We start from the raw sequence: 16969 nt of genomic DNA on the forward strand, positions 1-16969 counted from the left end.
GAAATAATGATTTACGAAGTTGCTTGCATGATGTAAAAAGGCCCTGTGGCACCCTTTTAGGAATCTGATGCAAACAGAAGGGTATTTGTTTCGACAAATTCAAACAAATTTCTCAGCAGCGCAGCCACCGTACACACAAAAAGAGACTAGCTGTCCTCTCTCCAAAAAATCTTGGCTTCCTCTTGTCAGCTTCTTGCCTTTTCTCTCTCATCTGCCAGATACTGTATTCCTCTCATTTTGTGCAATATTGCTTGAATATTATGAGAGAAAGTCTCTCACTCTCTCTGTCTCTCTCTCTCTCTCTCTCTCTCTCTCTCTCACACACACACACACGGCTCTTTCTAGACTCTTCAGAGGCAGCTGTTTCCTTGAGAGGTTACTTGAGTTACCCACAAGCTAGCCTCACACAGAATGCGGTCGGTATTCTCATGGCATCTTTGAATGTTCTCTGGCAGTGGCTACTATTGATGACAAGCCAGTGCAGTTGCAGTGTGTACTATTGCTGTACAGGACTGTGACTTGATGATGGCAAGGTTCTGGAGAGACTCACCTGCTCTACACTGGAAAGGCCTTTTAAACATCACTTAGTCAGCTGCATCGGTGCATTCCTTTTGTTTGGGGAACATCCTCATTATTTAAGTTGGTTAGGGCCTTCTCGGTAGTGGTGCCTTCCCTGTGGAACACCCTCCCACCAGATGTCAAAGAGAACAACAACTACCAGGCTTTTAGAAGACATCTGAAGGCAGCCCTGTTTCGGGAAGCTTTTAATGTTTGATGTATTATAGTATTTTAATATTCTTTTGGAAGCCGCCCAGAGTGGCCGGGGAAGCCCAGCCAGATGGGCAGGGTATAAATAATAAATTATTATTATTATTATTATTATTATTATTATTATTATTATCATCAAAATTTATATACCACTTGATTGTAAAAGAAAAACTCTAATAATATTATTATATTCTTCAAAAGAATAAAAAAATCAGAAGAATATAAAATAAAACACTGAAATTATCTATAAAAACAGATTAAAACAGTGGTATTTTTGTAAAGATTAAAATCCACACCAGGTTTGGTTTTGACTACTATCCGGCATCCAAGCAAAATACGGCTTCAGATGAAACACAGTCCACAGGAAACAGCCCTGGTCATTTCAGTAAGGTTTCAAGAGTCTTATTCCAGTTATTCCAGTCTTTCATACAAGGCTAGAGAACTTGTAGGTTTCTGAAGTGCCATCTTGCATCAGCCCTAGCCATCATGGCTCACAGTCAGATTCTCAATCCTTGCTTATGTGAAAAGATGAATTTCAGACAAACTTTTCCCCTCCCCTCCCCCCACCCGATGTAAATAATGAAAGCATTGTTTTCCCAAAGTGCTTTGATTTTGCAAAGGTTTTGTGGCATTTGTCTTAACTTGAACCAACACATCGATCTCTTTCTATTTTTACTATACAGTATTTTCCTTTGTTGGGCAGCGTGAGTATAGGAAATATGCAGGAAGAAAGCAAATCAAAACTTGTCTAGAGAACTTGTTTGTGTAATCTGCAGAAGAATTAGCAGATTTTGCTGTGCCAAACTCTGCTTTTGTTTCAGGTTTCTGTAAATCCAGTTGCCTGCTGCATACAGGCCATTTCTTTCAGACTGTAGACAGACAAAATGGATGGTCTGTATTGCTTGGTCTGAGCACAGAGAAAACGGATGGTCGGCACTGTTTGGTCAGAGCACAGACTGAAGAAGTGCATTTCCCCAACACTTGTGATTTCACAAAAAAAGCACTTTGTGCTCTTGACAGACTATTCAGACAACCCATATGCCATGTGAACACTTATAAAACTCTTTCCTGTGTCGGTGTCTCTCTTTATTATTTGGCAAATGGCTTTTTGTATGGATCTGCCCACATGAACCTTTGTAAAAGAAAATCCTCAAAGAAGTTTTGAATCAAGGAGTGTATAAATGATAAGAAAGAAAATAAATGAGTTTTCTCTGACTTAGCAGGAATCTCTGCAAATGGATTTTGTATTTAGTGACTAAATGGCCAGAGCATCAAGAAACGTTCCCTCAGCACCATCTATGCACAAAAGGGAGATATTTATCTTGTGAACCTCTCTGAAATCTTTTAATGAAGGGTGGTATATAAATCTAATAAATAAATGAAAAACAAAAATATAGGCATGTTTCAGGAGACCCTTCTAAATGAGTGGAGATCCACCCCACCTCCCAACAGCCCAATGAGGGCTGAGTGTGCTCAGGGGCACAGAATGCTGATTGGAAGTCTTGGCAGGGCAGGGGAGACACAGCCAATGAGGGGAGAGGAAAAGGATTCCTATACAGGCAGGGCAAAATTTTGTTGAAGGCCCCACTTTTACCATTCAAATGTGAAAGGTTTTTTTGTTGTTGTTTTTTTTAAATGTATATGATAACACTGATATTATTTGCTTATGTATTGGATGGCTTGGGCTACATGCATTTTTTTAGTCTCAATCAAGTATGTCCCCTTATTTAGCTTACTCTCATAATTGTAGTCTCCTTGCAAATCTTTTCCATTCTGAATTCAGATGATGCTTCAGCTCCTGCACTGGAGACTCAGCCCCAAGGTGATGAAGAAGGTGAGCATTTCTGGAAATGGGATAGGGAGACTACGGAAACAATGGCTATCTATCTATCATCTATCTATCTATATCATCTATATCTATATCTATATCTATATCTATATATCTATATCTATATCTATCTACATACATACACCATTTGCTCACAGTATTATGTCGCAGAAAAGATGCCTATTTTTTTGTGTTTCTAGGAGATACTCTAGAAGAACGTAGCCCTTTTACATGTTTGATGAAAGTAACTTTCTGCATGCAGTGAAGTGGAATCTTTCATGGAGAACTGGGGTATCAGCAGCTACTAGCCACAGTGGTTGTGTTCTTTCTCCACTGTTAAAAGGCAATGCACCTCAGTCTCTGGGAATCCAAGTAGGGAGAGTGTTGTTGAAACTTGGGTCCTGCCTGCTTTTGGCTACTGTGAGAACAGGGTGCTGGACTAGATGGGCCTTTGGCCTGATCCAGCAAGGCTTTTCTTCTCTTTGTATGCTATCAGTGAAAGCTTATGCTACAATACATACACTTTCAGCCTTTAAGGCGGTACAAGAATATTTTTTGGTTTCCAAAGCTCACATAGCGCAATAAGGAACTGTGATGGACCTCGTAAGCACAGCAGGGTTTATGACTGAAGAATATGAACTGCACTGACTATCCCATTAAATCTTCAATTTATAGTGTCATTTAATATGGACATGATTTCTATTCATAACATGCACTTCATCTCCTCTTAAATACCACTATTCAACCTCTTCTAAACTTGTTTCTCAATAAGAAACCAGCCTTGCTGTGTTTATTAGGTTACTTAATATTTTCTTGCAATAAATCTAGTCTGTCATCACTTATATTTTCCATTATAATGATCTCAATTTGTTCTTAATTTTCTAGATATAGCATCGCGTTACCCTACATTATGGACTGAGCAAGTAAAGAGCCGACAGAATAAGACCAATAAAAATTCTGGTAAGATGATAGAGCATAATTACTTTGATGCAGTTAATAAAGCTAAAATTAAAACAGAGTCTTAGCTAAGTTTCATACTTAGATATTACCCCCTCCCCCTTATAATCTTTTCAAGTTAACCAGGATCTCATTTTCATAGCTTTCCTTCTTCTTTAACACTTTGTGAAGGACATGAATGACTACCACAGGTTACCACAGGGATTGACCCTTCATTTCCACCACTCCCCAGCTTGGTACTCATATTTGTTATCAAACAGGTGGCCACTTATGTGTCCCCCCCAAAGGAAATTCATCACCAAACCAAAGGGGGGTATGGGGTACAGATTTGCATAAAATTTGCATATGATTATTCTAATTTAAATTGAAATAAAATATATCTCACCATACTAGAATAGACTGTGACCCTGTGACCCATATGCCTGCTCAGTCTGCTGTAAAGGTGTTGATGGTTGATGGGTGGCTTCACAGCTGATGCTTTCTCTTATTAGGGTTCTTTAAACTGGGCAGTTCTTCAAACAGAAGATGCCTTCAAATAAAGGATTCTTCTATGAAAGATAGAGAAACAGAGTACAGTCCTTTGCAAAGTATGAGTACGGGTGGGTTGAGGAAGCCAAAAATTCTTCTGCAGGTTGGGTTTTGACCTGAAGAGAATTCATTTGAGGCAGGCATTGATGAGCCCCCAAAGACTGTATATGAGCCCGCCTCTGAATAAGGTCACAAATATCTCTAAGCTTCAGCAGTGATTGAAAAGGTATTGTGATGGGTGCACAGAAGCAGGAAAAGGATGTTGCCATTGAGTGGGTTGGAATGACACTATGCCCTTACTAGTAAGACCTGCAGAGCAACTGTGGAGGCAGCTGTAGCCAAGTGCTTAGCTTCTGAACGGCTACACACACTCAGCTTGGGCTGCACACCTGAAAATGTACAAAAAAAATAATAAAAATATTCTGAACTAGGGGAGAAATTCAGTTGGGTTCACATTTTTACATCCCCTTTCCCAATTTGCACAAAAAAATCAACTATACCCCGTAATTTGCAGTTCCCTCACCTTTGTGGAGCAATTCTCTATCCAAAAATTGTGTGCAGAAGTTCACGTAGTAGGTGAAACTGCCTATAAAGTGAAAAAGAAAGACAAACATGCATGACGTTTGAATAAATGGGGAAAATTGAGAGAAAGTAAAATTTGTCTAGCCCTCTTGTGAGCATAGAACTTCCATTGCTGAAGCACATCATTTAGGATGGTGATGATGTGGAGCACCCCTCCATTCTGGAATATCCTCTAATGCCATCTTTTTTTTTATTCCCCTTTTCTTGGCACAGAGAGTCAGAAAGAGAATACAAAAGGACTGTTTAGACAACGTGTAATTGGTGTATTGGAAATTTAGATTGTTATTTTTCTGACTGATATGCAAGGGAACACAGCATCCTTGAGAGAGTAAAACAAAATGAAACAAAGCCTAGAAATGCTTCATTTTAAGTGGTATTTATTTCATTTTTATTGCACTGGAGATTAGTTAGGGCCAAAAGCAAAGGAGTTATTGTGTTTGGAACCGACTTTACTTATTCAAGAGTCTCACGTGTGCAAATGCAAGAGACCACAAACGAAAACAAAATTGCAACCAGTATTCACCCTAGTGTAGCACTTTGTGGGCTGTAAAAGCCAGCTTAACAGTCCAATCCTATTAATATAGTATAGAGCAGAGCAGTTCCTAGGATCTGGCAGGAATGTTTCAGTTCCTATCTGGGGCATAATAGATGTACTTGATCCAGCCAGGGTGGAGGGCTGTTCCAGTCCTATTGCTGGCATAACTGTTTGCCAGTGCGTTCTCAGCGTAAAGGCTTAAAAGATTTGAGGGGTGAGGAGAAGTGAAGAGAGGTCAGGGCCACCAGTAATCTGGAAGAAATGTCTGGCGATCACAAATGCAGGTGGAAAAAGAAAGAAATTCTCAGGTGCATCAGGAAGTAATTTATTAGACTTAACAGAGCAGCACAGCTGTCTGCATGTTTGGACTCCCCTTGGGGGCGTGGTTGTGGAATCTGTCATGATGAGCTCCTGCACTTTAACATTTGTCACCGGACCCAACATGTTTTGACATAGGGCTTCTTCAAGGGCAGTGTGAATACATTCCCTTTAAAAGAGGGAGTGCAAAAAGCACAGTGGTTTGGCTGTATCTGCAGTTTTGGTCACATCCATGTCATCTATTTAAAGGACCAAAGATTCATGGGAACTGTAGTTTGCTAAGGATGCTGGGAATTGTACCTCTGTGAGGGATAAACTACCATTCCCAGGATTCTTTGGGGGAAGCTGTGTCCTTGAAATGCATGGTGTGGATGTGACCCTCATCTCACAGCACCCTTGAAGACCTTTGTTGAAAAGCACTGGCCTATAAGTCACTTCCCTGGGCACCTGAAGATTCCTCTTTCCTTTTCCCTCATAAAAACTCTGCAATGTGGCAACAGGAAAGCTACCCAGCCAGCCTGGAAGCCAACATTTTTGTTGCTGTCCCGGGGTATGGAGGAGGGCTAGAGACAAGTGTGTTCTCCCTTCACTAACTTTTCTCATGGTAGTCCATTCTCTGTCCCCTATTAGTTAAAGGAGTAACTGTACCTCACCGAGTTGTTAAGATAACGAAGAAAGGTTCTTGAGCTGTTTCTGAGGACAAAGAAATACTCAGCTGTTTTTACAATTGCAGCCTTTTCTCTTGTCTCTAATAGAGCAAAGACATCCTATTGTTTCATACAGGACATGGGAAACTTGTTCAAGTAGCCACATCAAACATCATAGACATCCAGTTTTGAAAGGTTGTGTATTTTTATTCAGAAATATCAGAGCTGTCACAGATTTGCCACCAGCAGTGGAAAATCACAGTGGTAGTCAGTGTGAGGCCCTGAAACCATTCCCTTTTTGAAGCCAACGGGATAACTGCAGGGAGACCACAGTGTGTCTGTGGAGGGAGAAGAGTAAGTTTGCCCCCCACCTTGCACCCAAAGTGACAGGGGTTTGGAAGCAGCAGATTGTCCACCTCTTCACTTCCTTCCCCAGTTAGAATTGTCCTCAAGGTCTCATTGTGTTCAGTCAGACTTACTTCCAGATCAGCGTGTGTAGGATTGCAGTCAAAGATACCTACTTACCTGGGGGTAAGTCCCATTGAACGCAGTGGGGCTTACTCCTGAGAAGATATGTGTAGGGTGTTCCCATTTAAAAAGAAGAAGATATGTACGGGATGGCATCTTCTGTCTATGTCTTTTTCTTGGCCATGTAGGCAGTGGTTCAGTTTGTGGGTTACTCTTGTTTGTTTTGTTCTTTGAAAGCCGGAACTGGTAAAATGAATTCTTTGTTCTTTATGTCTTCCTCTCCTTTCCTTTTCTGAGGGGAGATAAGCCTCCCCAGACCTCCCTGGAGCAACTTGTATATATTGCTTCTTTACACAGCCAGTCTGCTGGAATATATGTATGGCAGTATTCGCCCTATCTTCAAAAATCCCATTTTACGAGCGTTTTCATTTATCCTTTAATTTTACATATTAGTTTGAAATACTTATAAGCTCTGGCTTCCAGCATCTCTAGCCTTTGCCTCCCACCAGGGTTAAAGACCCTCCCACCCTAAAACATTTTTAAAAAGTGCTCTGTTTAACATCTAAGAGATACCGTTTGTGTTCAGGATGTTCCACTATTTTATGGAACCTCTACCGTGGAAACATTGGCCGGCTTTCCCCCTTTTGCAAGGCTGGTCATTTTATTTTATAGCGTATGTTAATTTAATGCCAAAAAAGATAGCAATCTTCACTGTAGTATTTTTAATTACGTTATATGACTTCTCTGCAACTCCAGAATGAAACTCCAGTCATTTTTTATTTTCATATGTAGGCTCTGCTTGTCCTCCATACTTTATTAAGAGCAACCAGGAAAGCATTATAAATCTGAGACTTGCATTTCAACAGTTGGAAGTACAGAAATGGCAAATGAATTAATTTACATGGATTTACATGGATTTATTCAGATATGATTGCATTTTTATATCATATATCTTAGTGTAAACCAATGAGCTCTCTCATTTGTAAGATAACCTTGTACCTGCATAAAACTTACATGGTTTGCTTGAATAAAACACACCTAACTTCTAGCACAATCTTAACCATGTCTGCTTAGAAGTAAACCCTATTGAATTCAATGGTTACTTGCTCTGAGATAAGTTGGGTGAGGGTTGCAGTCCAAGTCATCAACTGCAGCCCTTCATGACAAAGTCTGACCTTGCAACAGCCATCCATGACCTTTTGACGTCCAGATTAGAATACTGTACTGTACTGTGCTGTCTGTGGGGCAGGCCTTGAAAACTGTTCCAAAACTGCAAATAGTGGGAAATATGGCAGTCAGGATGCTGACAGGTGCTAGGCATTTTGTCCCCATCACACCAGTTTTATATGATTTACTTTGTCTGCTAGTTTCTTTCTGAGCTCAGTTCAAGGTACTGTTGCTGATCTTCAAATTCCTAAATAACATGATACCTGAGGATTGCTTTCTTCTGTATGTTTCTCCTCAGTGGTAGACAGCATAATAATAATAATAATAATAAATAAATAAATAAATAAATAACATGATACCTGAGGATTGCTTTCTTCTGTATGTTTCTCTTCAGTGGTAGACAGCATAATAATAATAATAATAATAATAATAATAATAATAATTTTATTTATACATATATACATACATACATACATATATACATATATACATACCCTGCCTCTCTGACTGGGTTTCCCCAGCCACTCTGGGCAGCCCCCAACAGAAAATTAAAAACATGATAAAACATCAAATATAAGAACTTCCCTAAACAGGGTTGCCTTCAGATATCTTCTGAAAGTCAGATAGTTGTTTATTTCTTTGACATCTGATGGGAGAGCATTCCAAGGGTGGATGCCACTACCAAGAAGGCCCTCTGCCTGGTTCCCTGTAGCTTCACTTCTCACAATGAGGGAACCACCAGAAGGCCCTCGGAGTTGGACCTCAGTGTCCGGGCTGAACAATGGGGGTAGAGACGTTCCTGCAGGTATACAGGACCGAGGCCATTTAGGGCTTTAAATTTAAACACTTTAAATTGTGCTCGGAAACGTACCGGGAGCCAATGTAGGTCTTTCAGGACAGGTGTTATATGGTCTCAGTGGTGGGGTGGAGGAACTCCATAACCTTCCAGTGGCTGAGTCACTGATGCTTATCAGGCAGGAGAGGTGGAGGTGTCAGGGAGGTCAACACAATGTAAATGTAATGGGAGAAGCACCAGATTGACTCCACCAGTGCAAACCCCCTCACCTTGAATATTAGGAGACGTCATCCTTGTTGCATTTCAGTGCCTGCTAAGACCTTCCTCTTTCAACAAACCTTTTTAAGTCTGCACCTGTATTTGAACTGTTTTAAAGGTTTTTTAAATTGTTTTAGCCATTGTTGCATATAAGTTTTTGAAATAAATAATTGCCCTCCATGTAGGGCTATCTCAACTGGTTGCTGGTAAAGCTGGATAATGGAGCAAATCCCATTGACCTAAATGCGGCTTCTAAGTTGGCATGTATAGGATTGCACTGGGAGCAGGTTAGTTGCATGAACGAGTTTCAAGACACAAAACTGGCTCTGCGTGCCATGCGGTAGGGAAGCAGCAGAGTCAATACTCACTTGTTGAATAACTCGCGCCTGTTTGTTTGAAAGTTAACAGGGATGAATGATGCCCATTACAGTAATCACATATCACTTTGTTTATGGCCTTTAAATAAATCGTTTAATAAAGCAACCCACCAGGGAGTCTTAAAGGGGACAGTGCAGATTTCATGAGATTGAATCATTCTGGGTTTTCTTACACTGGTAGCAGCTTTCTCCTGATAATTATTTCCTGAAACCTATCTCAAAAAAGTCATGTGGTTTAGGAGAGGCATGTTCACCATGTTTCATTTTTATTCTTCCAGATAATGGGGAGAACCTTCCATCTGCTCAAATAACAAAAAAGGGAGGAAAAGAAATGTCTAGGCAGAGCATCAGGGCTGAATTAATGTAAACTGTAATAAAAAATATTGCCTTATTAGGTGACTGAATGCCAGCACCACTGTTTCTTGAGACACTGCTTGTCTGAAGAAGTTAAACATTTAGAATCTGTTTTGTTTGAACCAACTTGCCAAAACATAGGCCTCGGGATTTTTCCTCCTTGTCACACATGACTTTGGACATGTGGTGTGAGACTAACAGCAAGACAAGGTGAGGGCCAGAATCAACAAATATTTGTAGCAAATATGCTAAAATGTATTGCAAAAAGAAGAAAGCTTAGGAAAACACATTTGTTATAATACATGCCATAGCATCCAGCACAATGGATCAATTAGTGTTTATTTATTCAGCGTGCTTTCCATTGGTATAAGTTGTTTTTGTGGCCAGAAAAACATGCACAATTGTCTGTGTTGCTTCCAAGTTAGATAATGGAATTGTATCAGATACTTGGACTGTGAGTGTAAAGGGAAGCAGATATACTTTGTATAATGGGATTTTACAAACAACAGCAACAACCCTTTGTTTTGCCTAGCTGCAGTTGGAGTGAAATAAGTAAAGATAGAAATAATCTAAGATTTAAATGAAGCCAGATCCTGTTGTTTCCAAGATAAATAAATGTTGTTTATCTATAACAGAGGATGGCCAAACCTTGTTTCGTGGGCTGCCTGCAGTTTGTGAGCATGACTCCCGGTCAATTCAAGAAAGCTGCTGGAAGTTAGTGAAGAAGCATGAGATTGGGGACTACAATACAGTAGAGATATATGCACTTGTCTCTTTCCACATCCAGTTCACAGCCACACCTTGGTTCCACCCCCTTAAGTGTAAATGAAGACAGGAGTCCAGTTCAGATGTGTACAGGGAAATTGGAGTCATTTCCACTAATGGGCATGTGTGTGTGTTTGGGAGGTCTAAAATAGCCTAGGCTACAAAGTGCATTGGATTAGAATTTACTGAGCACATTTTAAAGTGTTGGTGCTGACCTTTAAAGCCCTACATGGCCTCAGCCCAGTATACCTGAAGGAGTGTCTCTGCCCCCATCCTTCAGCCCGGACACTGAGGTCCAGCTCCGAGGGCCTTCTGACGGTTCTCTCACTGCAAGGTGTGAAGTTACAGGGAACCAGGCAGAGGGCCTTCTTGGTAGTGGCGCCGGCCTGTGGAATGCCCTCCCATCAGATGTCAAGGAAATAGACTACTATCTGACTTTTAGAAGACATCTGAAGGCAGCCCTGTTTAGGGAAGTTTTTAATGTTTGATGTTTTATCGCATTTTTAACATCCTGTTGGGAGCCGCCCAGAGTTACTGGGGAAACCCAGCCAGATGGGCGGGGTATTAATAATAATAATAATAATAATAATAATAATAATACCAGAAAAAGCCAGTTCATATACAGCACATAGGCTCTTTTAGACTTTCAACCCATGGGGTGGGGGTGGGTCCAATGGCCATCAGCAAAGATGATTCTCCCCACCACCCCTCAATAGTCTAAGCAGTGCTTTGGTTTGAGAAATGTTGTGGATATGCTAAAATGAAGAAGTTGCTTCATCTTTTAGATGGGGAGGCTACTAGAGGGGGAAGTGTTTTCTGCTTAGTTTTTTGTTTCTTTTGAATTGTGATGTCTTAAGGATGCTGACTGTTGTGACCCCCACAGTGCTTTGTTTTATATAAAAGTGGTATATAAAGAACATATCACTCAATCAACCAGTGGTCAAGAAAGGCAGTAAGCTGGAGAATTCCAAAATTCCCAGCCAGCTTGCCACCCTCCACCATATAATAGGCAACTCCATAATATAATGAACCAGGGATCCTGCTGGCAAGGCCAGCTGTAAGAGGCTCCATTTGTCTGAGACACTGTTGAAAGAGGAAGGCTTGTTGAGGTGAGAGTGATGAACCACGTTATTGCCATCTGGAGGGACACCTTTGCTCCACAGAGCCACCAAAGCAGAACAAAAGAATGAACAAACTCCAGAGCATAGAAAGTTACAGGACTGCCATGCAGCAGTAAATTACAAGGTATGTACCGATTGGAAACGAAGCAGTCTGTCTGCTCTAAGCCTTTGACAGGTGCAGTATTGAAAGCAGGATTGCCTGTAACCATCCTGATACCACCCTGAACACAAATCACAACGAACGGACAAAATAAAAGAGATATCATAGCAGAGGGAAAGCTCCAAGGGAAGGGAAGGAGGCTGGGAGACATGGGCCCCCTTGGCCATATGAAAATACTAGTACATAGTTTTTTAACTTAAGGATGTTGTTGGTCATAGGGATACATTCCTTTCAGAGTAGTTGCATCTGTATATGTCATCACAGGATTTGGGCCAAAGTCACCACCACCACAAAGACCTTCCTGGCTTCAAGAGGAAGTGTGAGGGTTTTTGTTTTTTAAAAAAATTGATAGACCATGTGGAACATTGCCCAAAGTGTAGGAGAATGTTTCTTTCTTTCCCCACAATGGTTCCAGGGGAAGGTGGGGTAGAGATGTGTTTTTCATTCATGTCGCCCTTGTTTTGCTCGCAGGCCTATGGCAGAGCCAAGCCCTGGGCTTGCCTTTGCTGCGGGAGCCAAAATAAAAGCTGAGCCACTGGAGCTGACTATAAACATATGAAAAGTAAACTTTGTGGAAGTATTTTTTTTTTAAAAAAAATTGCTGGCTCTGTAAGGAAATAATCCTATGGTATTCTTATTGGCTCTTTTGCCTTCCTGGAGCATCCTTATTTCTGGATCCTGGTGTGATGCCAGAACCAGCCACCCATTTCAGTTGAGGTTTCAGCTTTTTGAAATTAATTTTCTTGCTTCTTCAGGAAAGACAATTCTGTGCAATTTGGGTAAATAAATCCCTGTGCAGAGAGGGCCAGCAGAAGGGTGGTGCACCGACTTGTTCTTTCAAAGTAAGGCTGAAATCAGGTTGTTTTTTTCCCCTGAAAGCCTGAAGAAAAGGCTGAAAATTGACTTGATAAATAGTGTCTCTGATAGAACAAACAAAAGCCACCGTGACTCAGAAGAAACTTCTTTTGATAATGGAGGTCACCATTGCATTTGTTTTAAGTTATAGACCACCACTCCAGGCCCACAAGTGAAGCTGCCTTAACTCCCTGCATGGAAGGGGTTCCCTAACAACTCTTAGCATCCTTAGCAAACTACAGCTCCCAGGATTCTTTGCAAGGAACCCATGATTGTTTAAAGTAGTCTAAGAGTGCTTGAAATGTACAGTGTGGATACGCTCTACAGCAGGCACGCTCAACTCTATAGAGACTGTGCTCTACTCCCAGTATAATAAAACTGGCAGTATAATAAAATTGTCATTGCCCATAGTTGTTGAGCTTTTTGTAGCGGGCGGGGAGGCCTGAGTTCTTGCGCTTTTTTAGGGGAGGAGACCAGAGTACCAGAGTACCAGAGTTGTTGAGCTTTTTGGGGGAGGGTTGCATTAAATCACTCACCCAACAGTCCACATCCCTCCCTTCTTCTCCCACTCTACTGCAGATGAAGGGGATAAAACATTTAACAGCACTGATGGAATATAGCGCCAGGGGTGGGGCGTGTCATGATCGCTCAGGAGAAACTGGGTGATCTCTTCTTTAACTCCTGTGATCGACCTGGAGAACCCTGCTGATCTACCTGTCGATCATGGTCGACTGGTTGGACATTGCTGCTCTACAGTATCGCCACACCATTAAGAACATAAGAGAAGCCCTGTGAGATCAGGCCAAAGGCCCACCTAGTCAAACCACCTGTTCTCACATCAGCCAACCAGAAGTCTGTGGGAAGCCCATAAGCAGGACATGAACACAACAGCACTCCTCCATTTGTGATTCCCATCAACTGTTATTAAGAGAGTTACTGCTTCTGACACTAGCAGCCACTGGTAGCCTTATCTGCAATGAATTTGTCCAATTTCCTTTTAAAGCCATCCAAGTTGGTGGCCATCACTACTTCCTTTGATTATTTGATTTCTATACCACTAAATATATAAAAATATCTCTTTAAGCAGTGTACAAAAAAACAACAACAGAAAACTTAAACAAAACATTATGCAGTTACATCAATATATATATTACTAATATATATAAACAGATATCAAATCATTTTCCTTCTGACATGCCCTCACTTCAATAAGAACTTGCTTATTTGTTTTATATCTAAAATCAATTTAAACATGGAAATATGTGGACTTTGGACTTGAAATATATCATGAATAATCCTTGAAAATGGAACATTCAAGTGCTCGCTTCGGCAGCACATATACTGAAAATGGAACATTCAAGCAGATATTTTTTTTAAAAAAAAATCTGAATTCTTGAAATGTTTTTAAAAATAAATAATATTTTTTTAAAAAATTGCAAGAGTCTAACTCAGTGAACAACTTGTCCAGAAGAGTTATGTCGAAGGCACTTGTAACTTCTGGTTAGATAAGTTAATTTTATGCAGAATGCCGTCTTGTGGAATGGAAAGCATCTCATCTGCAAGGCATCTGAAAAAAATATTGAACTGTGCCAGAAACTTTAGCTGTGTAGAGTGACGGAAGTGTTACAGCAGAGTGCACTGCAGTTGATGCTTCTTGGCACTTCTGCCAGTAAAGTAACTAAGGCCAGATTTCTCAACCTTGTGGCCATAAATCTAAATAGTTACTCGGTCAGAATGACCAATTGAAATGATCAAGAGAAACCCCAAATATTTGCATTCACTTCTACCACAGAATTCAGCTCAATTTTAATCACAAGCAGCTGATAGACAATCCTCTACCTAACACTGTACAGAAGTTACTCTTAATGTGTTCCAAGAATGCGGGATGGGGGGGCACAAATGCGTACAATGCCCCCCCCATATCATTCTCAACAGATCCACCCCTAGATCTTTCTGTATTGGTTGGAAAGTCTGGAGATGGGATCTATGTGTTCTGGGTTGACTGTGTGCAGGCTTGTCTATGCAACTGGGAGCTGGAATGATCAAGCAGTGAATGTACAGAGGTACCTCTGGTTACAAACTTAATTCGTTCTGGAGGTCTGTTCTTAACCTGAAACCGTTCTTAGCCTGAGGGACCACTTTAGCTAATGGGGCCTCCCACTGCTGCCACACGATTTCTGTTCTCATCCTGAGGTAAAGTTCTTAACCAGAGGCTTAAGTGGAGTCTGTAACTCAAAGTGTTTGTAACCTGAGGTGTTTGTAACCTGAGGTACCACTGTATATTAACTTCTGTATAGGTCTACTTTAAAGGAAAGATCTTCAGAAGTTTGGAGGCCTAGGAAATACCAACAGAATATCTTCTAGCTATAGTTGATTTCCTAACCATCAGTTATGGTCATGCTCATCAGATATGGTCAACGACACAATGACAAGTTCCACACAAAGTCACGTTCCTTGTCTGGACAGTGTGGCTTCCAAAGGGAAACTCGGTTTCTCATTTATATTTCCTGCTTGGTGTTAAATATCAGTAGATGTTGTCAGTATCAATAGATGGTGATTTTCATGCATTCTTAGTAAATACAAGGCTTGCTTCGGCTGGTGCTTGATGTGGCATGTCTTAGAAAACAAAGCCAATTCTGTCAATGCCAAAGCCTCTGTGAGGGTTTAAGTTCGGGTAATATTTGTTTCAAACAATTGTCCTCTAAGAATTCTGTGCACCTTTAGGCAGAAGTGAGTCCAACTATGTTCATTCAGGCTTTCTCTTGGGTAAGGTTGAGTAACACTGTAGACACAGTCACATTTTGGAAAGTGTATAGAGACCATGCAAAAAAATAAAAAATATCATATTTTAAGGTCTAATAACACTTGAAAATGAAACATATTATCAATGGAGAGAATGCTATTATTTCATAAAATTGAAATTGTAAGTCTGTGCAGCTGTGATTCATTTACTATTACATAGAAATAGATAATATAGATGTGTGTGTATTTATATATTCATTCTCTGTACTGGCATCCCATTTATGGAATGCCCTCCTTTTTGAGATAGGGCTGCTGCCAGAACTTCTGAGCCAGCTTTCATCGCCAGCGAAAGAGATATAAAAATAAACACATAAATTCAACACACATGCACAGGCCATTGTAGAGTTTTAGTACTGGGCCAGTTGCTAGGTCAGTTTATATCATATTGGTTTGATTTTATATTGGCTGATGATGTTACCGTTTTAGCTGCCCTGTTTTATGACTCATTAAACTTTTCTGAAAATATCAATTAAAAAATAAACCAAACCAGACAGATACTAAGGGTAAGTTATTAACGTAACCAGGTTAAGACAGCCCAACAACTATACACAATGATAATCTTAATACTTTTTTTCTGTTTTAGATTTTCTTTACAGGGTTTTCTTTGCAAATTTTTTCTTTACAGGGTTTTGTGAGGAAGATTCAATTCAAAAGGTCCACAGTTTATACTGAGGGAAGGAGGCAGGCATTATCCTTTACACTTATACAGTCAGTAACACTTTCCATATTTTCTAAAATAGGTCTTTTTAGAAAGGGACCTATTTTAGAAAATCCATGCTTTCTAGGCACAGGGGAAAGGCACTCTGAGTGTGCTCAGTGGTTCTTAGCTTCTGTAACATGCATATTCTAAAACCAAGTTGAAAACTGAAAACAGTTTCTGGGGACTGAGCCCTGGTGAGTGTTCACTTACATTACATTTTGCTGTGTGTGTGTACACAAAATGGTATATACAAAATAGTAGAACTAAGCCTGTAAAAGAATCAACCATACTAATATATTTATTTATTGTTAATCATGTTTTCTAAATACACTGACAGTTCATGTAGAGGACTTAAGAAATACTGTGGTGAACCTTAATCTAGATGAAGAACCTTTCATAAAAAGAGATGCTATCATGAAAAATACAGTTTTCTAATGCTTACTTCAATAAAGCCACTTTTCTTAAAAAAAGGAAATTCTGTTGAAATTAAGGGTGACAGACGAGTGGAAAAGAAAAGAGAGACTTTAACATTCCCAGAGTTGTGTGAACAGGTTGCATAGCTCTGGTAAAAGTTAATCTAATTTACTTTCAATGATTGTGGCTTAAGTGGCAAATTTCTGATGACACGGTATAGAAGAAGTTTATATTGAGTCTGTTTTTTTAAAAAATAACCTAATTCAAAACTGTGCTAAATATAGATATGGCGAGATGTTACAGGAAGATAAGATTGTGATTGCATTCCTGATGAACCAGAAGTAAACATATGTTTGGAGTATTCCGTTTCTAGTGTGCATTTTCTTCAAAATGCACTTCCAAAAGGCCAACTCCTATAAACAGCGTGATAGTCCCATAGGAAACCACAGAGCTAAATGATTGCATCTGCTAGATGCAGCTTCTTTTACTCAGCTGAGCTAGAAAGCATATGCAAATGAAGGGAGGCTGGAGCCCTGAGAATTTTGTTAGGCCACAAGAATGTACTTAAA

General features: G+C 40.2%; 1 protein-coding gene and 1 long non-coding RNA gene across 3 annotated transcripts in view; one reads left to right on the forward strand and one right to left on the reverse strand.

Annotated features, from left to right (window-relative positions):
* SMOC2 (SPARC related modular calcium binding 2) overlaps nt 1-16969 on the forward strand; it is a 142116-nt gene that overhangs the window by 78895 nt on the left and 46252 nt on the right. For both annotated transcript variants that reach the window (XM_081000054.1, XM_081000055.1), the window contains 2 exons: nt 2552-2602; nt 3482-3556. In XM_081000054.1, the coding sequence (XP_080856180.1) occupies nt 2552-2602; nt 3482-3556 (126 nt within the window). The remainder of the gene's footprint in view (nt 1-2551; nt 2603-3481; nt 3557-16969) is intronic.
* Nucleotides 1-16969, reverse strand: part of LOC308474063 — a 282096-nt gene that overhangs the window by 13218 nt on the left and 251909 nt on the right. The window lies entirely within an intron of this gene.

The sequence above is a fragment of the Podarcis pityusensis genome (assembly GCF_964106645.2).
Source record: "Podarcis pityusensis genome assembly, chromosome: 3".
Classification (NCBI taxonomy): domain Eukaryota; kingdom Metazoa; phylum Chordata; class Lepidosauria; order Squamata; family Lacertidae; genus Podarcis; species Podarcis pityusensis.